This window comes from Oryx dammah, unplaced genomic scaffold, assembly GCF_014754425.2.
Source record: "Oryx dammah isolate SB20612 unplaced genomic scaffold, SCBI_Odam_1.1 HiC_scaffold_28, whole genome shotgun sequence".
NCBI classification, from domain to species: Eukaryota; Metazoa; Chordata; class Mammalia; order Artiodactyla; family Bovidae; genus Oryx; species Oryx dammah.
The window spans coordinates 78,377,060-78,400,466 of record NW_024070212.1 but is presented as its reverse complement, the minus strand read 5'-3'; the positions used below and the strand labels follow the sequence as shown (position 1 = coordinate 78,400,466).

The 23,407-nt window shown below is 41.5% G+C and overlaps 1 protein-coding gene across 1 annotated transcript in view; it reads right to left on the bottom strand.

The window, feature by feature from the left end:
- Positions 1-23,407, bottom strand: part of JAK1 (Janus kinase 1) — a 133,081-nt gene that overhangs the window by 43,971 nt on the left and 65,703 nt on the right. The window contains exons 2-4 of the mRNA XM_040232668.1: positions 13,124-13,206; positions 7,075-7,273; positions 3,402-3,525 (exon numbers count right to left, since the gene is read on the bottom strand). Of these exons, the coding sequence (XP_040088602.1) occupies positions 3,402-3,525; positions 7,075-7,273; positions 13,124-13,129 (329 nt within the window). The 5' untranslated portion in view covers positions 13,130-13,206. The remainder of the gene's footprint in view (positions 1-3,401; positions 3,526-7,074; positions 7,274-13,123; positions 13,207-23,407) is intronic.

Here is a 23,407-nt window from a genome sequence, read left to right as displayed (position 1 = left end):
TAATAAGACACTAAAATGAAAATAACCTTTAGATTAGTGACTGCCGAAATCAACATCTTCCATAAGCAACAAGGATATATTGTATGGCACAGGGCAATATAGCCATTATTTTGTAATAACTTTAAATAAAAAATACTGACTCGCAGGGCTTCCCCAGTGGTCCAATGGTTAAGACTCCACCTTGCAATGCAAGGGACACCAGTTCGATCCCTGGTCTGGGAAGATTCTACATGCCATGGAGCAACTAAGCCTGTGAGACACAAGTATTGGGCCTTTGCTCTAAGAGCCCAGGAGCCTCAACTCCTGAGTGCTCAGGCCGCAACTACTGAAGCCGAGTGACTAGAGCCAACACTGCACAACAGGAGCAGCCACTGCAGCGTGAAGCCCGCGCCCTGCCACAGAGCAGCCCCACTCACCGCCAGCGAGAGCCTACGTGCAGCAACGCAGACCTCCCGCAACCAAAAAATAAAGCAGTAAATCTGTTAAAAAATGTATTGAATCATTATGCTATACATATGAAACAAATCACAAATTGACTATACTTCAAGAAAAATATATAAATAAGTGTAACAACGGAAATGTTTCAAGAAAAAAAGTCAACACCTACCTAATCGCTAATAAGACTAAACCAGTAAGCACCCTCAAGACAGAAACTGTACACTCCTTTCAAAATTAATTATTAAACCTGGGCCACCAATTCCTGATATTACAACATGCTAATGGAAAAAAATTAAGGATGACCTAAATAAATGTAATATGATAATGGACTATATTCCTTTGCAGAATGATGTGGAAGAATACTGCAGGAAGGAAGGAGGGAGGAAGGGATCATCAGACAGACAGACCCACCAATGAGAGATATGCCTTCCTTGTAAGTTTTTGAGAAAATTATACTACAGATGATTACATAGTCTAAGCTAATGTACAGATATTATATACAACAAATTCTCTTTAGGTTTCTATAGAACCTGACTAATGGATAGTGAAATTCATTTAGATTTTCTTAAAAGGAATAGAGAATATATTTGTCTCATATCAAGATAAATCCTAAAACAATAGCTAAAAAATTATCTAAAAGCAGAAAACTATAATTAAAGTACAAAAATACTGCCCCAAATAGAGCTAGGATTCCACTGAAATAGTCAGCAACATTTATTTTCATATTACACCTTCTTTAGTGGTGAGATGATGAGGTTTCAAAATTATATAGTTTGTTGTAATGCAAATGTTTTAGCTTAGGGTGGGATCTGTCCAAGTTCAGAGTTTGTGGTAACAAGGCAATATCCTGTTGAAGCGCAATGTCAGGTACAAAGTCAAGGTGCCGAAAATGAGGCAGCCATGAACTTCCTGGCAGCTAACGGAAACGTGTGTGTGTATCCAACTCTGTGAGACCCCATGATCTGTTGCCCACCAGGTTCCTCTGTCCATGGGATTCTCCAGGCACGAATACTGGAGCGGGTTGCCATTTCATTCTCCAGGGAATCTTCTCAACCCAGGGATCAAACTTGGGTCTCTTACATTGCCTGCACTGGCGATGGGGGGTTGGGGTGGGTGTCTTTACCACTAGCACCACCTGGGAATTCCCAACAGAAACGGGGAGCTGTCAAAGACAGCTTTTCATCATGAGGCATTCACATGACCAACCAAGAGGATTCTAATGCTAACAAGACGAGTCATTATGTATGTAACTTTGAGTAACTCACTTGTCTTTTTTGGACATCAGTTTCCCCCTAAAAAATAGGAAGAGCTGAATCAGGCAAACTCAGGTCCCTTCCAAGTCCCATATTCTACCATTCTAGAATCTGAGTCTAAAAACCTAGAGGGAAAGAACTAGAACTGAGTGACAAGCCTCCTTCCCAGACAAATACATGTTTCGATGTTGGGTTGCAGAGCCAACCCCCACGCCACAGAAACAGGATTATACTCTGAAAAATAAATTCAAACTTAGCCAGAAGGCTCAGCTGGGTGGGATGAACATTTCCCTAAACCTGGGGTATGAAATCTCTCATGACACACACCTCTCAAGGTGAGATCAAGGGTGAGTAAGGAGGGAGGAGAAAAGTCAGCCCAGGATGATTATCAAAGAATGTACATCTGGTTCAGCTTCCACTGAGAAAAACACCCAGCCACTGCAGAATGGTAATAACTCTCCTGACCCTTCAATGGAAATAGCAGTTAAGGTACTGTGGAGAGCCTCTGAGATCCCCAGGCTGTTCTACACGACCCTGCATTCCAGTAGCACCTGAGCCAACTCACTGACTTAACCCCCTCTTAGGTACATTAAGATTCTTTTCAAAAAGAATTCACCCTATTTATCAGCTTCTCTGCTAAATACACGTGTGAACCTGTGGTTAACTGGTGGTAGGTGGTTTAGTTGCTAAGTCGTGTCTGATTCTTGTGACCCCATGGACTATAGCCCTCCAGGTTCCTTTGTCCATGGGATTCTCCAAGCAAGAATACTGGAGTGGGTTGCCATTTCCTTCTCCAGATAATCTTCCCAACCCAGGAATTGAACCCAGGTCTCCTGTACTGCAGGCAGATTCTTTACTGACTGAGCTAAAGGGAAGCTTGTGGTTAACTGGTATCTCATAAACACACTTCTAATTCAACATACAGATCAAACGTGTATAAACTCAAGAGATTCTAGTGATGAAGTACTGACTATGCCACCTTAGGAGACTACGTGACACTTAACAAAGTCTACAGTATGGGAGGAAAGATAAAGGATTCACCAGAAGAAAACCTATAGCCCCACTAGACCAAAGTCCTCAGGCAGTGGATGGAAACACCCACCGCTTCAGAACAAGACCAAGCTAGGATTTCTAGGTTTCCACTTCCGGCAGTGTTTCTCAAGCTCTCTAGTAAGAAACATCTTACTATATAATGAGCTAATACATACAGATAATGTATTGAGAAAAATTTTATTATACCAAGACCTAGAACATACAGATTATATATTAAGAAACATTTTATTATACCATGACCTAGAACATACAAATTAATCTCAAACTACAGATCTAAAAATAATATTCTTAGGTTATGTACATATGCTGATATTATCTATTCTCATCCATCTCTCTTTCTAAAAAAATTTCTGGTCATAACTCTCTAAATTAAACTCATAACCATAATCTGCTGAATGAAAAACTCTGCTGTAAGGTACTAATTCTATTCAAAATACCGTCTGCTTTTTAATGATTTCTTTTCTAAAATGCAACAGAGGAAGGTGATCAAACTCATCTTAATTATTTTCCAAATACTGAAGAAGTCTTTTCTCATAGCAAGCAAATACAAAACTTACAGATTACAAAAATGACTACACTGCCTCTTGCTAAGTGACTTAGGCCTCCAGGTTAACCATCGGGCGTCACTGCACGAGGGAGACTGGCAGGCACCCATACCTCATCCGGTAGTGGAGCCGGAGTGATGTTTTGTCGTCGACAGTGATGGTGCGATTCGGAGCATACCAGAGCTTGGTGTTCTCATCATACAGGGCAAAGAGGTTGTGACACAGAGGAGAGATACCTGGGGAAAAGTAAACAATGGATCAGAAAATTAAAGACAGATAGATCTGGCCATCTTTTTTCAAAGCACCACATATGCAAAGACCAGCAATTCTCTCATTTAGAAAGAATCCAGGTCATATTTGCATCCTCTTGGAGCTAAATACAACTTGAACCATGCACAATCAGGCAGTTTTAAACATAATAATAAAAAATTATGGCTCCCCAAGAATATGGACTATAGTGCCTGGCAAACCTGGTAAAAAACCATTTAAAAATAAAAGTCTAATAATATTTCTCACTACAGTGTCTGTGGCAGTCTTACCAAATTCTGCTTCAAAGAAAAAAAGGCCATCTGAGAGAGTCCCAGACTCCACCTGTTTTTCACCTTGCTAATCACAGTGAGAAGCACTCTTAGAATTTGAGAAATCCTTGATCTATCGCCTACAGAGGGTTTAAACAGTTCTAACATACTCTGATTACACATTAAACATGCAAATACGTTCCTGGCAGTAGCATGTGAAATGTGTGTTGGAATAAATAACCAAAGTGATTAAAATCCATTACCATTAATGTTAAATACACTTTTAAAGTACTCTATAGTTATTGAAGTATTTTTTACTAGTAGCCAACTAGCAACAGCATAATTGTTGACAACAGGTGGCCTTGCCTCCCTACAAATGCTCCCTTGCCTCCCTATTCAACTAACTACCTCCTTTGATGCAAGGATGTTAGAAGAGATTAGGGAGATGATGAAGCCAGGAAAGTACCTTTTCACTCAACTTCTGAGCCCATGATTAAAATTACACACACCTGTAATCTAAAAGTGTGGGAGAAGGTAGGAGAATGATTACAAATAATCAATTATTGTTGATATTTTCATGTGTGGTCAGGCCTCAAACAGAGATACAATGAACTTGTATGGCAAACCAAAAAAAGGAGGGCGGGGGGGACATGAAGTAGCTGGCACTTGATTCCCATCTCAGATACGTGGAGAGAGACAGACACTGACTGGGGCCCCCCACTGACCCTGGCCACCTAGGCAGGGACTCTCTCCTATGCATACACTAAGAAGTTACAGGTTTATTGGCTTCTTCATGCTTCTGCTGAATACCTCAACTTCTGTTCCTCAAATTATTTGGGAGTTACTTCTTCAGAGTTACACTACTCCATGTAGCAGAGAAGATGGAGCTAAACTTCAAAGAGCATTTTCCCTTGGAAACTATAGTAAAGGGCTTTTGGATCCAGTATTACTAGGACTATATTTCAGGTAAACAATGGGTTTTCATTCATAAACTGGCTTCTGTGGACTGGTCTGGAAACCTAGCTTTTCTTTATAGATATCCATATTTGAATATGAAACACGTATTTGAAGCAATAATTTATCTGCAATCAAATAGATAAGTCTACGTTCTATCCCAGGTCTGATTCAGACAATATCACTATTTAAAAAAAGAAGATTAAAGATACCTATGTAGTACCAACATTTACTGAGGACTTAGTATCAGGCATCAGGCTAACACACTCTACATCTATTACCTTTTAATTCTCCTAATACCTCTTGTGGTTAAGTATTATTTCTGACATTTTACAAAGAAACTCTGAGATTTAGTCTGATTCAAGGTTGTTCAACTAGTAAAATGCAAGACTGGCATTCAAACCCAGATAGAGCTACCGAGGGAGGTAAACTAATGAGAGATAAAAGAACAAAAATCTATCCTATCTACATTGGTAAAATGGAGAAGGCAATGGCACCCCACTCCAGCACTCTTGCCTGGAAAATCCCATGGACAGAGGAGCCTGGTGGGCTGCAGTCCATGGGGTCACTAAGAGTCGGACACGACTGAGCGACTTCACTTTCACTTTTCACTTTCATGCATTGGAGAAGGAAATGGCAACCCACTCCAGTGTTCTTGCCTGGAGAATCCCAGGGACAGAGGAGCCTAGTGGGCTGCCATCTATGGGGTTGCATAGAGTCGGACACAACTAAAGCGACTTAGCAGCAGCAGCATATTGGTAAAAAATGAGAATACTGCCCCCAAAACATCATGTACCACAATAATAATAATAGCTCCAAGAATCTGTGGTATTTCATATTCATATATTAATTTCTGCAACAATCCCCTGAGTTGGTTACAAAAGCTAATAATCATCCTCTACAGACTGGGCTTAAAAACTGATGTCCCAAACTGACCCTGAGTAACAGGATACAGGGGCTGAGTCTGTCTTCAGATTCACAGGCTCTCCCTCTCACCTCTTGTAACAGCAATTCCTCAACCTCTCACTAACTGCAGCCTGACAATTCTGCACAAATGATCCTTGCTAACAAACTAAGGTTTATACCTGCTATGCTAATGGCAAGACACTTGGCTAAGAGAATAAAAACCATAAACCAAATCTTAAGAGAAAGGGGAAAAAATGTTTTTAAAAATGTCTTAGAACCACCAATTTACATCTAGTTGTTTGGCTATTAATAATTACAAATACTTTTAAAGCTGCTGTCACACCAACCTCTCCCCTTTTATTTGAACTCTGGTATTCAAAGAATTTTAAGCAGAAAGACAGATCAGAAAGAAAATGGGTTTTCTAGACAAACCTAACTCGGGGCTGGCTCTGAGACAAGGTAGCTTCTTCTTGCAACAGCCATACAATCCCCCGCCACCCTCACTATAATAATCCTCAGAGTTGCTCTGAGGAATAAAGATGATGTAAGTAAAGCATGGATCAGGCTACCTGCCATCATAGCTAATGAATCCACCATGATGAAATGAGTTAATTTTTAAGAAACAGCTTTACTGAAATTTGCATACCAAAAAGTTCACCCATTTTAAGTGTATAATTCAATGAATTTTCATATACTTACAAAGCTGTACAATCATCACCAAGCTCCAAGTGGATTAGACCTTTCAGTTTCTATCAATTAACTTTACCTGTCATTTAAAAGCAGGTAGGCAAAAACTGCCAATGACCCCAAGTTTAAAGGATAATGAAAGGGGCTTTATTTGTTAGTTTGGTTTCCCAAGTTCTGAGGGCAAAAGGATTGTGTTGTTCACAGCTTCACTGTCCTTCCTTTTCACAACCTGGCAAGCTGACCAAGCCACAAAGTGATACTTCTCACTTCAATTTAGCATCATGATATTGCTGGGGCAGGGAGGAGGGTGTCAGGCACAAAAGAGGCAGGCCATGGCAGCATAAGGACAGATCACATTTTTCAGAAGTTTTAAACTATTAACATACTGAGAGATGGTACTTACTGAGCTTGTAACTTTGTGCTTTATTCATTCAGTGCTGACATTATCCCAATTTCATAGATACAGGGGAAATTAGAAAACTAAGCATCATTTTCTCAGACCCCATTAGTGACAGAAAAGGAATAAGTCACCTTGCAATGAAGACAGTAAAAAGTGAAATTCTCAGAATTAAATTCACCGGCCTAAGGTTGAATGCCAGTCAGCGGCTGAGGCTGGGCAGAACAGCTGAGCCCCAGAGCCCACCCCTCTTTCCCCCTGGTGGAGCTGCCAGGGGCAGAGACCAGGCCCTGCTAGGGCCCTGGGCAGCTGCTGGTACTCACAGCACTCCTGCGCCGCCCGGATGCACAGCTCCTCCGCTGTGTACTCTCCGCCGCCCAGCCGGAGAGGCTCCCTATCCGACAGGTAGAAGAGCACCTCCACCCCCGGCTCAGGGGCCTCTAGATTCATCTCCGCCTTCTTGGAGCTCCTCATTTTAGCACAGAAAGCCATGGCACTGCAGTCCTCTTTTATATTTAGATACTGGAGTGGAAGGAAAATGAGATTACATGGTCATTCTAGGTGCTAAAAGTTGGTCAAAGAGTGTTTTGAAGGGAAGCAAGTAGAAAGATATGGTATTAGATAAGGACCTGCTCATTCCCTCCCTGAAAATCAAACTCATGGGAGCTTACAGCAGGAGCAACCACAGAAGGTAATCAATTATGCACTCTAATGAATAAATTATTATAATACCATATTCTCAAAAATCAGAGTGATTTAGACATGACCTAAATTTATATTCTCTATTTCTACATAAGTTGTAGCTGAAAAATGTGTCTCATTCTGGAACCACTGATGTTAATGTTATAATATTCCTGCTACCACTAGATCTACTGGCACAAATTATACTGCCTTTTAATTTTACGTCTATCTCCCAGTAAATGACAAGCTCAGTGAGGGCATTAACTATCTTTACTTATCTTCATGCCCCTAGAATCTAACGCAGGGCTGGCTCTGAGACAGCACACACAAAAGGACTACAGACTCGTGTTCATAAACTACATGGACGAGAAACTTCAGGTCACGAGAATTAATGAGTGCAGCCAGGCCCCTTGACCCCACAGATGGGGAGGTCAACGGGCAGCACTCTGTGGCACCAGAATGTGAGCTAGAAGCCTTGCTTTCAAAGGTCAGAACCCAGGAGTGAGAAGTTTGCAACTAAGTTACTCACCTGAGCCCTCTTAGTGGGGACAGCAACTAGAATCAAAGAGCCAACCTCAGCAAACTTAACCTTGGGTGCAGAGAGAAAAGAGGGGAAAACTAGAGAAAGCCTTATGTGTTCTTTCTTCCCTCACCCCAACACCAAAGGCCTCAAACTAACTTCTCTGACCCCAGGTTCCTACTTTCCTCCTGCCTACCAAGCCAACCTTCACTTAGCCCCCAAAGCACACATCACACCCCCTAAAGACTCCTCATTAATCTAGAGACCAACTCTATGCTCCTAATAGAGGCCTTCCCTCACCTGGCCAGCTAGCTTCACGGGACTCATCTCACATCACCCTCAGTCTCTTACTTCAGGCTTGAAATCCACAAAGCTGCCATCTTCCTATTACCTACCCCCTAGTCCACCCACCACCAATGTAATTTTTCTCATTTTCCTGCCTTTGCTCAGGCTGATCCTCCACCAGGAGTACCTTCGCGCCTTATCCCTTTCATGGCAAACTTCAATTTTCTTTAGAACTCAGCTTGGATATTACCTCCTGCAGGAAGCCTCCACTGAACCTCCATCCCACCTCCCCATCTCCTGAGTTAGGTGCCCTCTCTCAAACTCACCACACTGCACTGAGCACACTGAATTACGATCCTCTTATTCACATCTCTGTCTCTCTCTCACTTCCACGTGCTATGAGGTCCTTAAGGACAAGCACTATGTTGCCCATCTCTGTATCACCAGTGCCTAGTACAGAGCTTGCAGAATGACCCACAACAAGTTACCAAAGGAGGGCCACTGTCAATTCTCTTCATCAAATTCCTGTGCTTAGTCTATTAGCTGCCCTGGTGAAGAGATACTTACAGGAAGGACACAAACCAGGTACTCCTCAATGCTACAAACTAAGAGGCGTTTGGTTTTACTTGTTTAATCACCAAAGTAAATCTGAACATCAAATTTTTTCAAAGACCAGGCAGAAAGATTAGCTCGTAACTCATCTTAAGGTTCAGATCAACTATCAAACAAGAAAGTTTTAAAACCCAGCACTGGGCTTCCAACTCTACCCTCCAATGAAAAATAAGAGATGGAAAAACAGTAGCTCAAGTCTGCTTCATAACATAAGAGAAACCTTTCTCTTTAAGACTCTGAACAAACAAAGCAGGGGAAGAATTCAAAGATGGTGTTATATCCTTTTACTGTAAAAATATAATCAGGCAAGTATTCATAATTATATATGTAGAAGATGTGGGACCATCTGAAATAGAAAAAGAAAATACAATGTCCAACAGGAGAGGGCTCAGTAAACAAAATTAAGAATATTAACACAAAGGAATACTATGAGGCTGTTCAGTTCAGGTCAGTTCAGTTATTTAGTTGTGTCTGACTCTTTCGACCCCATGGACTGCAGCACGCCAGGCCTCTCTGTTCATCACCGACTCCAGGAATTTACTCAAGCTTACGTCCATTGAGTCGGTGATGCCATCTAACCATCTCATCATCTGTCATCCCCTTCTCCTCCCGCCTTCAATCTTTCCCAGCATCAAGGTCGTTTCAAATGAGTCAGCTCTTCGCATCAGGTGGCCAAAGTATTGGTGTTTCAGCTTCAACATCAGTCCTTCCAATGCATATTCAGGACTGATCTCCCTTAGGATGGACTGGTTGGATCTCCTTGCAGTCCAAGGGACTTGCAAGAGTCTCCGCCAACACCACCATTCAAAAGCATCAATTCTTGGGCACTCAGCTTTCTTTATAGTCCAACTCTCACATCCATACACGACTACTGGAAAAACCATAGCCTTAACTAGCTGGACCTTTGTTGGCAAAGTAATGTCTCTGCTTTTAATATGCTGTCTAAGTTGATCATAACTTTCCTCCCAAGAAGTTAAGTGTCTTTTAATTCATGGCTGCAGTCACCATCTGCAGTGATTTTGGAGCCCCCTAAAAATAAAGTCTGACACTGTTTCCACTGTTTCTCTATTTATTTGCCATGAAGTGATGGGACCAGATGCCGTGATCTTAGTTTTCTGAATGTTGAGCTTTAAGCCAACTTTTTCACTCTCCTCTTCCACTTTCATCAAGAGGCTCTTCAGTTCTTCTTCATTTTCTGCCTTAAGGGTGGTGTCATCTGCATATCTGAGGTTATTGATGTTTCTCCCTGCAATCTTGACTCCAGCTTGTGCTTCCTCCAGCCCAGCGTTTCTCATGATGTACTCTGCATTTATGTTAAATAAGCAGGGTGACAATATACAGCGTTGACGTACTCCTTTTCCTATTTGGAACCAGTCTGTTGTTCCATGTCCAGTTCTAACTGTTGCTTCCTGACCTGCATATCGGTTTCTCAAGAGGCAGGTCAGGTGGTCTGGTATTAACTCTTTCAGAATTTTCTACAGTTTATTGTGATCCACACAGTCAAAGGCTTTGGCATAGTCAATAAAGCAGAAATAGATGTTTTTCTGGAACTCTCTTGCTGTTTTGATGATCCAGCGGATATTGGCAATTTGATCTCTGGTTCCTCTGCCTTTTCTAAAACCAGCTTGAACATCTGGAAGTTCATGGTTCATGTACTGCTGAAGCCTGGCTTAGAGAATTTTGAGCATTACTTTACTAGCATGTGAGATGCGTGCAATTGTGCTGTAGTTTGAGCATTCTTTGGCACTGCCTTTCTTTGGGATTGGAATGAAAACTGACCTTTTCCAGTCCTGTGGCCACTGATGAGTCTTCCAAATTTGCTGACATATCGAGTGCATCATCTTTTAGGATTTGAAATAGCTCAGCTGGCATTCCATCACCTCCACTAGCTTTGTTCGTAGTAGATGCATCCTTAAGCCCACTTGACTTCACATTTCAGGATGTCTGGCTCTAGGGAAGTGATCACACCATTGTGATTAACTGGGTCATGAAGATCTTTTTTTGTACAGTTCTTCTGTGTATTCTTGCCACCTCTTAATATTTCTGCTTCTGTTAGGTCCATACCATTTCTGTCTTTTATTGAGCCCATCTTTGCATGAAATGTTCCCTTGGTATCTCTAATTTTCTTGAACAGATCTCTAGTCTTTCCCATTCTATTGTTTTCCTCTATTTCTTTCAACTGATCACTGAGAAAGGCTTTCTTATTTCTCCTTACTATTCTTTGGAACTCTGCATTCAAATGGGAATATCTTTCCTTTTCTCCTTTGCTTTTTGCTTCTTTTCTTTTCATAGCTATTTGCAAGGCCTCCTCAGACAGCTGTTTTGCTTTTTTCAATTTCTTTTTCTTGGGGATGGTCTTGCTCCCTGTCTCCTGTACAATGTCATGAACCTCATTCTATAGTTCATCAGGCACTCTATCAGATCTAGTCCCTTAAATCTATTTCTCACTTCCACTGTATAATCATAAGGGATATGACTTAGGTCATACCTGAATGGTCTATGGTTTTCCCTACTTTCTTCAATTTAAGTCTGAATTTGGCAATAAGGAGTTCATGATCTGAGCCACAGTCAGCTCCTGGTCTTGTTTTTGCTGACTGTATAGAGCTTCTCCATCTTTGGCTGCAAAGAATATAATCAATCTGATTTCAGTATTGACCATCTGGTGATGTCCATGTGTAGAGTCTTCTCTTGTGTTGTTGGAAGAGGGTGTTTGCTATGACCAGTGCGTTCTCTTGGCAAAACTCTGTTAGCCTTTGCCCTGATTCATGCCATACTCCAAGGCCAAATTTGCCTGTTACTCTAGGTGTTTCTTGACTTCCTACTTTTGCATTCCAGTCCCCTATAATGAAAAGGACATCTTTTTTGAGTGTTAATTCTAGAAGGTCTTGTAGATCTTCATAGAACTGTTCAACTTCAGCTTCTTCAGCATTACTGGTCAGGGCATAGACTTGGATTATTGTGATATTGAATGGTTTGCCTTGGAAATGAATAGAGATCATTCTGTCGTTTTTGAGATTGCATCCAAGTACTGCATTTCAGACTCTTTTGTTGACTATGATGGCTACTCCATTTCTTCTAAGGGATTCTTGCCCACAGTAGTAGATGGTATTGAGATAAATGGTCATCTGAGTTAAATTCACCCATTCCAGTCCATTTTAGCTTGCTGATTCCTAAAATGTTGACATTCATTCTTGCCGTCTCCTGTTTGACCACTTCCAATTTGCCTTAATTCATGGACCTAACATTCCAGGTTCCTATGCAATATTGCTCTTTACAGCACTGGACCTTGCTTCCATCACCAGTCATATCCAGAACTGGGTGTTGTTTTTGCTTTGGCTCCGTCTCTTCATTCTTTCTGGAGTTGTTTCTCCACTGATCTCCAGTAGCATATTGGGCACCTACCGACCTGGGGAGTTCACCTTTCAGTGTCCTCTCTTTTTGTCTTTCATACTGTTTATGGGGTTCTCAAGGCAAGAACACTGAAGTGGTCTGCTGTTCCCTTCTCCAGTGAACCACATTTTGTCACAACTCTCCACCACGACCCGTCCGTCTTGGGTGGCCCTACACGGCATGGCTCATAGTTTCATTAAGTTAGACAAGGCTGTGGTCCATGTGATTAGGTGGGTTAGTTTTCTGTGATTGTGGTTTTCATTCTGTCTGCCCTCTGATGGAGAAGGATGAGGCTTATGTAAGCTTCCTGATGGGAGAGACTGAGGGGGAAATTGGGTCTTGTTCTGATGGGCAGGACCATGCTCAATAAATCTTTAATCTAATTTTCTGTTGATGGGTGGAGCTGTATTCCCTCCCTGCTATTTCCCTGGGGTCAAACTATGGTGGAGGTAATGAAGATAATGGTGACCTCCCTCAAAAGAGGCTGACATAAACCTAGGTGTATGGTGACATAAACCTATCTGAACCAATGGCTGAAAGATGTCTGTGACACACTACAAAATGAAAAAGCATAGTATGTACACTATGACCCTTCTGGTATTGCATATGTACAATCTGGAAAAACAGACAATAAATTGCTAACAGTGGTGAACATCTAGGAGGAATTATGAGGGAAGTTTGACTTTACACTTCCCATTCTGTAGTTAAAAAAAAATCTCCAAAGTAGCACATGCAACATTTGGAATGAAGAAAAATTAAAATAACAATATAGAAAAATAAATGGCTACAGTAAGGTAGTACTACAAGTTGAAGATCAGTTTCATTATTCTTTACAGAGACTATTTTCTGTTTTGTCTTTCTTTTAAATATGCAAATGTACATACCTGCATTTATCCGGCTGTCCAATGTCCCCTAAAACGTAGACTGGATTTTCTTCTCTACTTTCCAAAACCCATTCAGAGCTGAGCTAAAAACAAAGATAAATAAATAAATCAGGGGCAGAGGTAACTGCATCAGAAAATAAGAGGACACTTTCATGAAGGAAGCAGCCTAAACCAAAAGCAGGCAGGAAAAAGCATTTCAGAGGAAGAAGCGGGGGGAGGGAAAACACTGATGAGGACACAGAGGATAGAGAGGCATCTTAGAGCATAAAAATCAAACAAGACATTATTTTCACTGCTTCAAGAAAGAAGCCAGGGGCTTTTGCTTTGTGGCACAGAGTGCCCTGTCCATGTGAATGAGGACCATGTATCTTTTCTGTCAACAACCTCTCTCTCCCCTGAGGCTGTGAACAACCGTTTACGATACCCAAAGATGTGAACTTTTATTTCCCATTTCCACTTCCTTTAGAATTACCCTCCTCCCAATCCAGCTTACCCACGGCTTCATTTTAATGGTGAAACAGCAGATGGTATGGTGATAGGAGGAGGGCCTGAGAACAAATCTGACCAATGATGCTTTCAATTCAAGAAATATTTTTGTGAGTCATTTTTATTTGAAAACTTAGGCAGCAAATAAAGGCCCTTCCAACTTCCCAACCTCACCTCAAAGCCTTAATCATACTGAACAAGAATACCATCTTGGTTCTGTAGAATTAAAGTGCCTGGTCCCATTCTTACCACTAACCACCAAAAACCACCACCACACACAGCTCTGTATTGTTTTAACAACTTTCCTTGGTGCTTCTCACAAACTCTTTTTAAGAGTAAGACTAAACTGTGCTTGGAAGTAAGGAGCAACCACTCTTAATGATTTGAAAACGGCTGCCAAATTAATAGAGATTATTGTCTCAGTTTCCTGTTGGCCATTCCACACATTTTACCAGAATCTAGCTTTAGGAAGAGTGCAGTCCCATGCATTACATGGCAGAAGTGGAGGGGTGCCTGGGGACAGGGAGATGAGTTACCTCTGAGGCTGCAAGGCCAGCATTCGCACAGGACCTTACAGTCGAGGTGGGAGACAGCACAAATGAACACACAAAAGCAACCTAAAATCAGAACAGTGGATGTGGCATGATGTCACCTTTATGAGCATTGCATGATACTGGACAGGGCTTCTCTGGGAAGGCTTGGTGCAGTGTGTGTGCAGGCTCCATCGCTCAGTTGTGTCTTTGCAACCCCATGGACTTTTTGTGATCCCATGGACTGCAGCTCGCCAGGCTCCTCTGTCCATGAAAATTTTCAGACAAGAACCCTGGAGTGGGTTGCCACTCCCTACTCCAGAGGATTTTCCCAACCCAGAGATCACACTTGAGTCTCTTGTGTCCCTGCATTGGCAGGTAGACTCGATACCACTATACCACCTAGCAAGCCCTCTTTCTGCAGTGTATAAGGCAAAACTAATGACAGGAGGCCAGGCAGAGGATACGATACAAATTTTGATGTGATGACTTTGACTTGGCTATTTTGTCATGAACAATTTTTTTTTTAATTCAAACAACAAAACACTAAACTTTCAGCTTCAAAATTTTATATAACCAATTGACTTAACTAGATAAACAGATACACTGCCCTGCAGCAAAACAGAAACCTGAACTGAGCTACATGCTAATACCCTGCTTTGGCTCAGAAGCAGGGATTCAAATCCCATATTTAGGAGACTCATCCAACAATTATTTTTGAGCAGTTCTTCATGCCAGAAGCTGAGCTACATCAAAGAGGGTGCAATGAAGAAGAGCAATATGGTCACTGCTCATGTGGCGCTTACAGTCCACAGGACTAACAGAATCAAACAAAGATGCACAGAAAGACGTAATTATAAAGAACTTAAAAATGCTATGAAGGAAAAAGAGCATATAATGATGAATGTGATCCAGTATGGAACTCAAGAGGGAAGTAACATTGAGCTGAGATGGAACAGTTATCACGCGAGGTCAGGAGAAACCAGTTTGGGTAAAGGTAGAGCATGTGCAAAGACCCTACAGAGGGAAGGAGCCAGTCTGTCTCCCCAGCTGCATAAATAGAGAAAACCCTCCAAAATGCCTTTTGGGTGTGAGTAAAGAACAGCACTAACCCATTCATACCTGCTCAGAGCAGAGCATGTCTGAGGCCTTGCTACCTGTTTCTTGTAGCATGCTCCCAAAGATGAACAGAAATCAACAAGACGGGCTCCATGCTTTAAAGCAATAGGAAGCTGGCCCCAAACCAGAAAATGGACACACACTCAGAACCTTTTAGAGCAGGAAGGGACCTGAAGTTCCACCAGCCACAGGCTCTTTCAGAAGGGCTAACATGTAAATCTTTTTAAAACTCACAAAGCATTTTAATATGCACATCTGGTGACAAGTTATTTGAACACAGGAGTCATGAGGTTGCTCTGGGCCTCATGGAAGATTGAGGATCAGACTAAATCACCAAGATTCTATCAAAACCTATAATCAGAAAGGGTTTCATTTTTCCCTTATTCTTTCTCTACTACAAGCAACACTATATTGAAATCATATTGTACCTATTTTCAAGCTGACCTTCAGTATTAACTGGACAGGATAATAAAATGGTATCGATTTGTGATGCTTAGCCTAGAGTTTAAACTTGAGAAATCAAGATCAGTGATAGAATTTCTTGACAATATGTATTTACTATGATGTTTTTATAGGCTGATTCAGTAAGAACAAAAGATAAAAACTTAAAACACACCCATATAGCACTTAAAAGGCATGCTAAGCACTTAAACCTAAGACTGGTGACCCATATGAAATGATGACTCATTTAGAATGACAAGTGTCTTTTGGTGCTACAGCATTTGACCAATGGCTTCATTCAACTAACATTCCCTTCCAAATAAACTAACCAATATGCTCTAGCTACTTAACTCTTATAACAAGCAAGAAAAGAGCAAGATCAATTATAAATACTTTGGATAATTCCAAGAAATCAATTCAAGTTTCTTGCTACAAGATACAAAAAGTAAATTTTTAATGCTAGAAAAACTGACCAGTAGGAATCACTCAATACCCTTTAAAAATAACATGATCCACTGGATTCCACTCTTCACTCAAATGAATACGAAGAAGCTCAGAAAATAGGAAGGATAAAAGTGAGTAAACAAAAGCTCCTTGATGATATCAGTGAATTCTTCCACCCTAATCCACTTACAAATTTTCAAAAATTTGAAAGAAAACGCCTTTCTTTCAATGATAAAGGATTACTTTAGTGGTTCAATCTTGCAGATGCTACTGTACATGAAAAAAAAAAAAACAGGGAACTTTTGTAAATTCTCAATTTCCTTTTTTTTCAAAAGTCTTTTGCAAGAGACATGAATATCTAATACTTTGTGAATGAGGGGAAAGTAACAGAAACAAAACTCGATTCTGTGAGTCTGAACAGGACTACCTACAATAAGTGGGATAGTACAACTATTTTTTAAGATGCAAAATTCCAGAAATCAGTGTCTGAAGATACAGAAAGTCTGTTAAATTTTCAAGGACATCTTTTGAACTATAAGTATCTATTAGAGAAGAACATAAAACTAAATTTTGAACAGTGGAGATGACAGACATAAAGACAGATCATATTAATATTCACAAATATGATGGTAAGAATATGACTGCCTTGGGCCAAAGGCCATGGCCAGGTTCATATGATAAATAGACTGGATGGTGGTTAAAATCGATGACAAATGTATATGTATAACTGAATCACTCTGCTATACAACTGAATCACACTCTTAATCAAATATACTCCAATATGAAATTTTTTAAAACAATTAAACAAAGAATAAATGAGAGTAAAATATAAATTTTTTGAAAAAATCAATGATACAACTCAAAATATTTTGATTTTTACTAGAGAAACCAACAAATCTACAGTGAGTTACTTTATGGATGCCCTAAAGTAATCAAAGCTTTTGATTTCTGAAGTAGAATAAAATGTTGGTGAATTAAGATATAAACCCAGAAAAATTGAAAAGGAAAATTTACAGTTTAGAAAATGTCCTGAAATTAGCTGCTTAATATATTAAGAAACGTTAAAACTGAAGATCTTAAACGTTAACTGAAGATCTTAAACGTTAACTATCTCAGCAGGTGCCAGTATTAAGGCTGGTGGGGAAGCCTGATACAACAGTACAAGCTCCAAGAGGGCAGGGGCTTTTGTCCCTTTTGTTCCATGCTTTACAGTATTAGGTAATCAAGAAGAAGCTAAATGGTTAAATGAAAGATGAAGGTAACAAAGCAAGCAACATTACCCAATGGAAATATCACTGTAATTCAGGGTGTGGTTTTATTGCCTCTATATGCATCTAGCAAGTGGACCTTGAGAAGTCATTTTAATCTGAGCCATCCATGAACCTGAGAAGAAGCATCTTGTCCAACAGATGAGAAAGGTCTTTCAAAAACATCTTTCTGAAGCTCCTACAATGCCTTTGTCAAATGAGGCTACAGAAAGATGTTAGTGCTAAAGTGATACAATGCAGGCTTTAAGGCAGAGGACTGAAGTGGCCTGTCAAGTTGCTTAGAAGAACAAAGAATAAATAAATACGGATTCTGAGCAAAAGCCTGGTCACAAACCAAAGCCCCATTTCATAAGTCTCAGATGACACAGAAGAGCAGTTCAAAGTCTGAGCTGGAGTCCTAAGGACCCCGGTTTGAATCCTGCCTTCCCCACTGACTAGCTATTATAATCTTAGGCAAGTTACGTAACATCTCAAACCTCAGTGTTCTCAGCTGTAATTGGAAGGATAAAAAACAAAAGAGCATTTATCTCCAAAAGCTGTTAAGAGTTAACTTAGTTAATGCATATAAAGCACCTAACCCAGAGTGCAGCAGGCAGTAAGCATTCCTACTTTGCTTGCAATTTCTGTTAAACTGATTACAGCTTGATGAATGCGGTTCCAGTCAAGGAGCGGGAACTCCAGTATATACCAAGCATCTGCAACATCTCATGCATGAAGCAGGCGAGTGTACTTCATTCTCACAAAAAGCACAAGTTTTAGGCCAATCAGTGGAGGTGCCAGATGTCAAACGTGTGATGGATGCCAAAGACCCAGTTCTTTCCACAGGGCATAGAAACTGCTTTTAAGTGCCCTTCCATCACCAACACCACTGTCTTCTCTGGCTTCTTAGCACTTTCCATAGTCTAACACTCACCTAGGAGACTGATCTCACTCCAGGCCACTTCCTCCAGACACTGAAAAGCCTGTCATTCTAACTTATGGGTGCCAGGGGAAGGGATAGTTGGGGAATTTGGAATGGACACGTACACACTGCTGTGTTTAAAATGGATAACCGACAGGGTATAGCACAGGGAACTCTGCTCCATGTTATGCCTGGATGGGAGTGGAGTTTGTGGGGAGACCATGGTTACACATGTATGTATGTGGGGTGCCTTTGCTGTTCACCTGAAACTGTCCCAACACTGTTAATTGCCTATACTCCAATACAAAATTCAAAGGAAAAAAAAAAAGAACTTTTGTTCAAAAAAAAAAATCACTATCACTGAAGGGCCCCAGGCCCTGCCTGCATTCCAGCCCATAACTAACTGCACTGCTCTGGCACGAGGGTAGGGGTGGAAGGTGTGGGGAGGAAGTTCTGATGGGCCTGAAACAGGCCCACCCAGTGAGCATGAAACCTTCTAGAGACCCAACACACACACAAACACTGGGAATGCGTCTTTCTTCCCTCTCAATCTCATCTCTATACACACACAGACACACACTCTCCCTCCCACCCCGGGAAAGCGTCTTTCTTCCCTCTCAATCTCATCACTGAGGGCTTTGCACCCACCAGAGCCTTGGCAATGACTGTGTCTGTTGCTCCCAGTGCCCCCTGATTTGCCAAGTCCCAGAAAAGTGTTCTGATGAAGGCATCACAAGATGCTATGCAAAGCTGGTGGATTCCAGCCAAAAATATGACATAAATACAAAATCTGCTTTTTTTTTCCTGTCAGCAAGTCAGAATTATGGCTTTTCTATATGCCACTCCTGCCACACAGAATAACTCACTTCTAACTATAGCAGCAATTCCAGGAATACCCCAGAACCGTAAGTGCTGCTTCATTTACAATAAACTTCTAGGGATGATCAAACAATCAATGCCAGCTCGATGGGCCAGGGCTCTCTGCACTGCTCCCCGTGAGCCTGCTTTCCCTGAGAGACTGCTTCTGATCAAAGTAAATATATTATATACGTGTTTACCTAGAAGCCACACTGTATCAAAATGCTTTGCTGTCCCCCTTTTTTCTCCTTTCACCACTAATGCATCTATAGTGTTACTAAATAGCGCAGAATATAGAGGTCTAAATACGGTGACAGAAGTGGGTTCCCCAAAGATCAAAGTGGGGGGTGGGGGAGCTTGTCTTCACCTTTCCATCATTCATTGCTGAAATACTTATAAAACACCTGTACCTTCACAATAAAACCTTGCAGTTGCCTGGTACTTTATAGCGTAAAAAGGGCTTTCACATCTATAACCATATTCAAGTCTCACAACTCTTTATAGACGAGAAGACTCAGCTTCAGACATTCCCACAGTCAAACGACCAGTGAGTGTCAAGACCGCGCTTAGACACATTTCTCAGCCTCCAGCTTCACTGCCCTTTCAGTTTGCCACACTCCTTGAGCAATGGACAGGCTTTGGGGGAATCTGGCAGATAGATGGGAAAACAGTGGAAACAGTGGCTGACTTCATTTTAGGGGGCTCCAAAATCACTGCAGATGGTGATTGCAGCCATGAAATTAAAAGACACTTGCTCCTTGGAAGGAAAGTTATGACCAACCTAGACAGCATATTAAAAAGCGGAGACACTACTTTGCCAACAAAGGTCTGTCTAGTCAAGGCTATGGTTTTTCCAGTAGTCATGTATGGATGTGAGACTTGAACTATAAAGAAAGCTGAGCAGAGAAGAATTGATGTTTTTGAAGTGTGTTGTTGGAGAAGACTCTTGAGAGTCCCTTTGACTGCAAGGAGATCCAACCAGTCCATCCTAAAGGAAATCAGTCCTGGGTGTTCACTGGAAGGACTGATGTTGAAGCTGAAACTCCAATACTTTGGCCACCTGATGCGAAGAGCTGACTCACTGGAAAAGATCCTGATGCTGGGAAAGAACGAGGGCAGGAGGAGACGGGGACAACAGAGGATGAGATGGTTAGATGGCATCACCAACTCAATGGACATGAGTTTGGGTAGACTCAGGGAGTTGGTGATAGACAGGGCGGCCTGGCGTGCTGAGGTTCATGGGGTCGCAAAGAATCGGATGTGACTGAGCGACTGAACTGAACTGAAAGAAGTAGACACCAAAAATCTAAATCGACCTAAGCCTGCCAGTCCATTGAGAGCTGGCAAGATGAACATGTACATGGGGAACCTCAAGAAATCAGATGCAGAGGGGATACTGAGAAACAAGAGTTAAGAACTACAGGAGTCAAGGAGAGAGAGGGCTGTGAAGTGACCAGGGAGAGCAGACTCTGTTTCCAGCCTTGAATAGTCAGTCTAAAAAGAAATGAAGGTGCAGCTGTCCTGGAAAAGGGCTGGAGGGAGGAAAATTGAGAGGATGGAAGCACAGGAAGGGCTAGGCAGACCAGGAGAGTTCCAGCAGGAAAGAGGGACACACAGTGAAAAGGTGAAGCAGGGTCAGACTGAGGAATGTGTGTGTGTGTGTGTGTTGCAGACAGTAAGAAGAGTGCATGTGTTGCAGACAACAAGAAGAGTGTGTGTGTGTATGTTGTAGACAATAAAAGAAACTGCCTGGTATTGAAAAAGCCTCTAAAGCTCTCTGAGTTCAAATCCTGTGTAATAAGGGTTACACAACCTCTACAGTTCTTCACCGAACAGAAGCAGTTAGAAGCCTAGGCCTGGAGTCACTAACCTGGGTTCAGACCCCAGCTCTACTGTCTGTCTGACCTTAGCCAAGTTTTTCAACCTCTTCAAGTTTCTGCTTCCTCTGGGATTAATAAAGTACCTACTTTACAGGGCTGTTGTGAAGATTCTAGATTTCTCTAAACCTTTTCTTTTACAGTAAGTTTTTCCTGGCTCACATTCAAAAAGCTCACAGTTCATTAATCCATTTTCTGTGAATATAGTCAAGGCTTTTGAAAATGTTTAGATTAAAAAAAAAAAACACACACAGAAGTCACAAAGCAAATAAACCCTCATCGTACAAATGCTTGAAATCATATCGTGCTGCACCCTAACACAACTAGATCTTCATTAACTTGTATTTCCAAAGTGTCACGATGCAAAGACACAGAACCTCTTGCAGATATGCCATCTGGTGAAACTTGAGGGTAACTATAACTCATAGGAATATACAGGAAATAACCCTGAATCCCCTCCACCCCTGGCCAACTTTTACTAATTTATTTGTGTGTCTGCTGCATATTCACCTCCTCCCTCTATTATGTACTAAGCTCTTCGGAGACAGAAATCCATCTAGCATGTTCCCTACAATTCTTTAACCACTTAGGGTTCCTGGATACAAACAACAGACCCCAGCTCTGTTTACCTTAGGATGAAAATAAATCAAGGGAGAGATTTAGGAACACAGAGACAGTCTGATAGCAACCTCACTCTAGCATGGCCACCGCTGGTTACCAGCCGTCGCCACAGCTGACTCCTGACTCTGCTGTTTCCAGTGACCTCAGGCCACGCCTGTATATTTGCACCCTTCCCTCCAGATGCAGGTGGCACTAGTGGTAAAGAATCTGCTGCCAGCGCAGGAGACTTAAGAGACATGGATTCAATCCCCGCGTCGGGAAGATCTCCGAGAGAAGGGCAAGGCAACCCAACTCCAGTGTTGTTGCCTAGAGAATCCCATGGACAGAGGAACCTGGTGGGCTACAGTCCATAGAGTCACACCGAGTTGGACACAACTGAAGCGACTTGGCACACATACACTCCAGATGCAAGGTCTTGAGACAGAGAAATCCAAGAGGCTGGGCTTGGTTCACCCCCCGTTATGTTTCTGTACCTCCTTCCACTTTCATAGCAAAATGGACAATCACTTCAGAAATGAAGGGTGTTCAGATGCTGGACCGTCAATACATGTTAACTGCTATCGATGGCAACGTCCACCCCAGTCTATACCCTAAAGGAGCTCAGCTAGTGACTCAAAAGATAAGTGACACTGGGGAGAAAAATAAAGGGAAATCTCAAGAAAAGTGTTTCCCTATATGGGCCCCTGCACCTCTCCTCAACCAAGAAACTGTCATCAGGTTTTATGTTTAGACTTGAAATAGCCTGCCAACAGTCTCCCGCGCTGCACTCAGGCAAAGCTCCTCTGTGAACCGTGTTTGCACAGTGAGTAATCCACTTGGTCTTCACCAAAGCAGCAGACTTGATCGTGGGGTCAATAGGTTCCTCCCTCCAGAGCGTGGCTCCTCTCTTTCCTCCCCGTCTGTCCAAGTTGTCTGGCACCAGCTGAGAGGCCAGTAACAGTTATGCACCATTATCTGACATCCTAGGAACCGATGCTAACGGCCATGCTTTACTTTTTTTAAACCATGGTCTATGGTAAGAAATGAAACCTACAGCACATGTGCATACATGATTTAAAAAAGTGAGTTTCATAGAAAAATATTCTTATTACATGCAATTCACTATTTTCTATTCTATACTATTTTGTTCTTTAATAATAATAGAGTTTAAACGCTAAACAAGATCCACAAAATCAGAGTACACTAATGAGTAATAAACCACCATTTGAGAAACACTGATTTAAAGGATTGAACAAGATTACCAAAATAGAATTTACTTTATGATCACTGTTTATAGTCAGCTGAATATAAAGCAATGAAATGTATTTCATCTGGAATCCCTTTGCCTATCAGCAGGTCATTCCTCTTCCCACACAGTGCAGTCTACGATGTCTGAACACAAGCAGCTGCTCTGAGACCCACTGTACACTGCCACACTCATCATCTTCATTTCACAGTACAGTTCCTTCTCAAAGAAAGCTCTTCGGCTGGTTACCTCCTAAATCCACATAATGTTGCCAGAGGCAAAGAAAATGTAGAAACAATACCTGCAGAGCATGGAAGATTCAGCTTTTAAATTCTGCCATTACCCATGATTTATTCCCACAGTCCCCAGTTTCTAACTTTAGAATCACATCTCCTAGTGATATTTTACAGAAAACTAAGAAATTCAAAGTCCATTCTGTTTGCTTTGCATCTGTGCAAATTTTTCAATGTATTTTTATAGAAACAAACATTGTGAATGGAGAGAAGAATTCAGT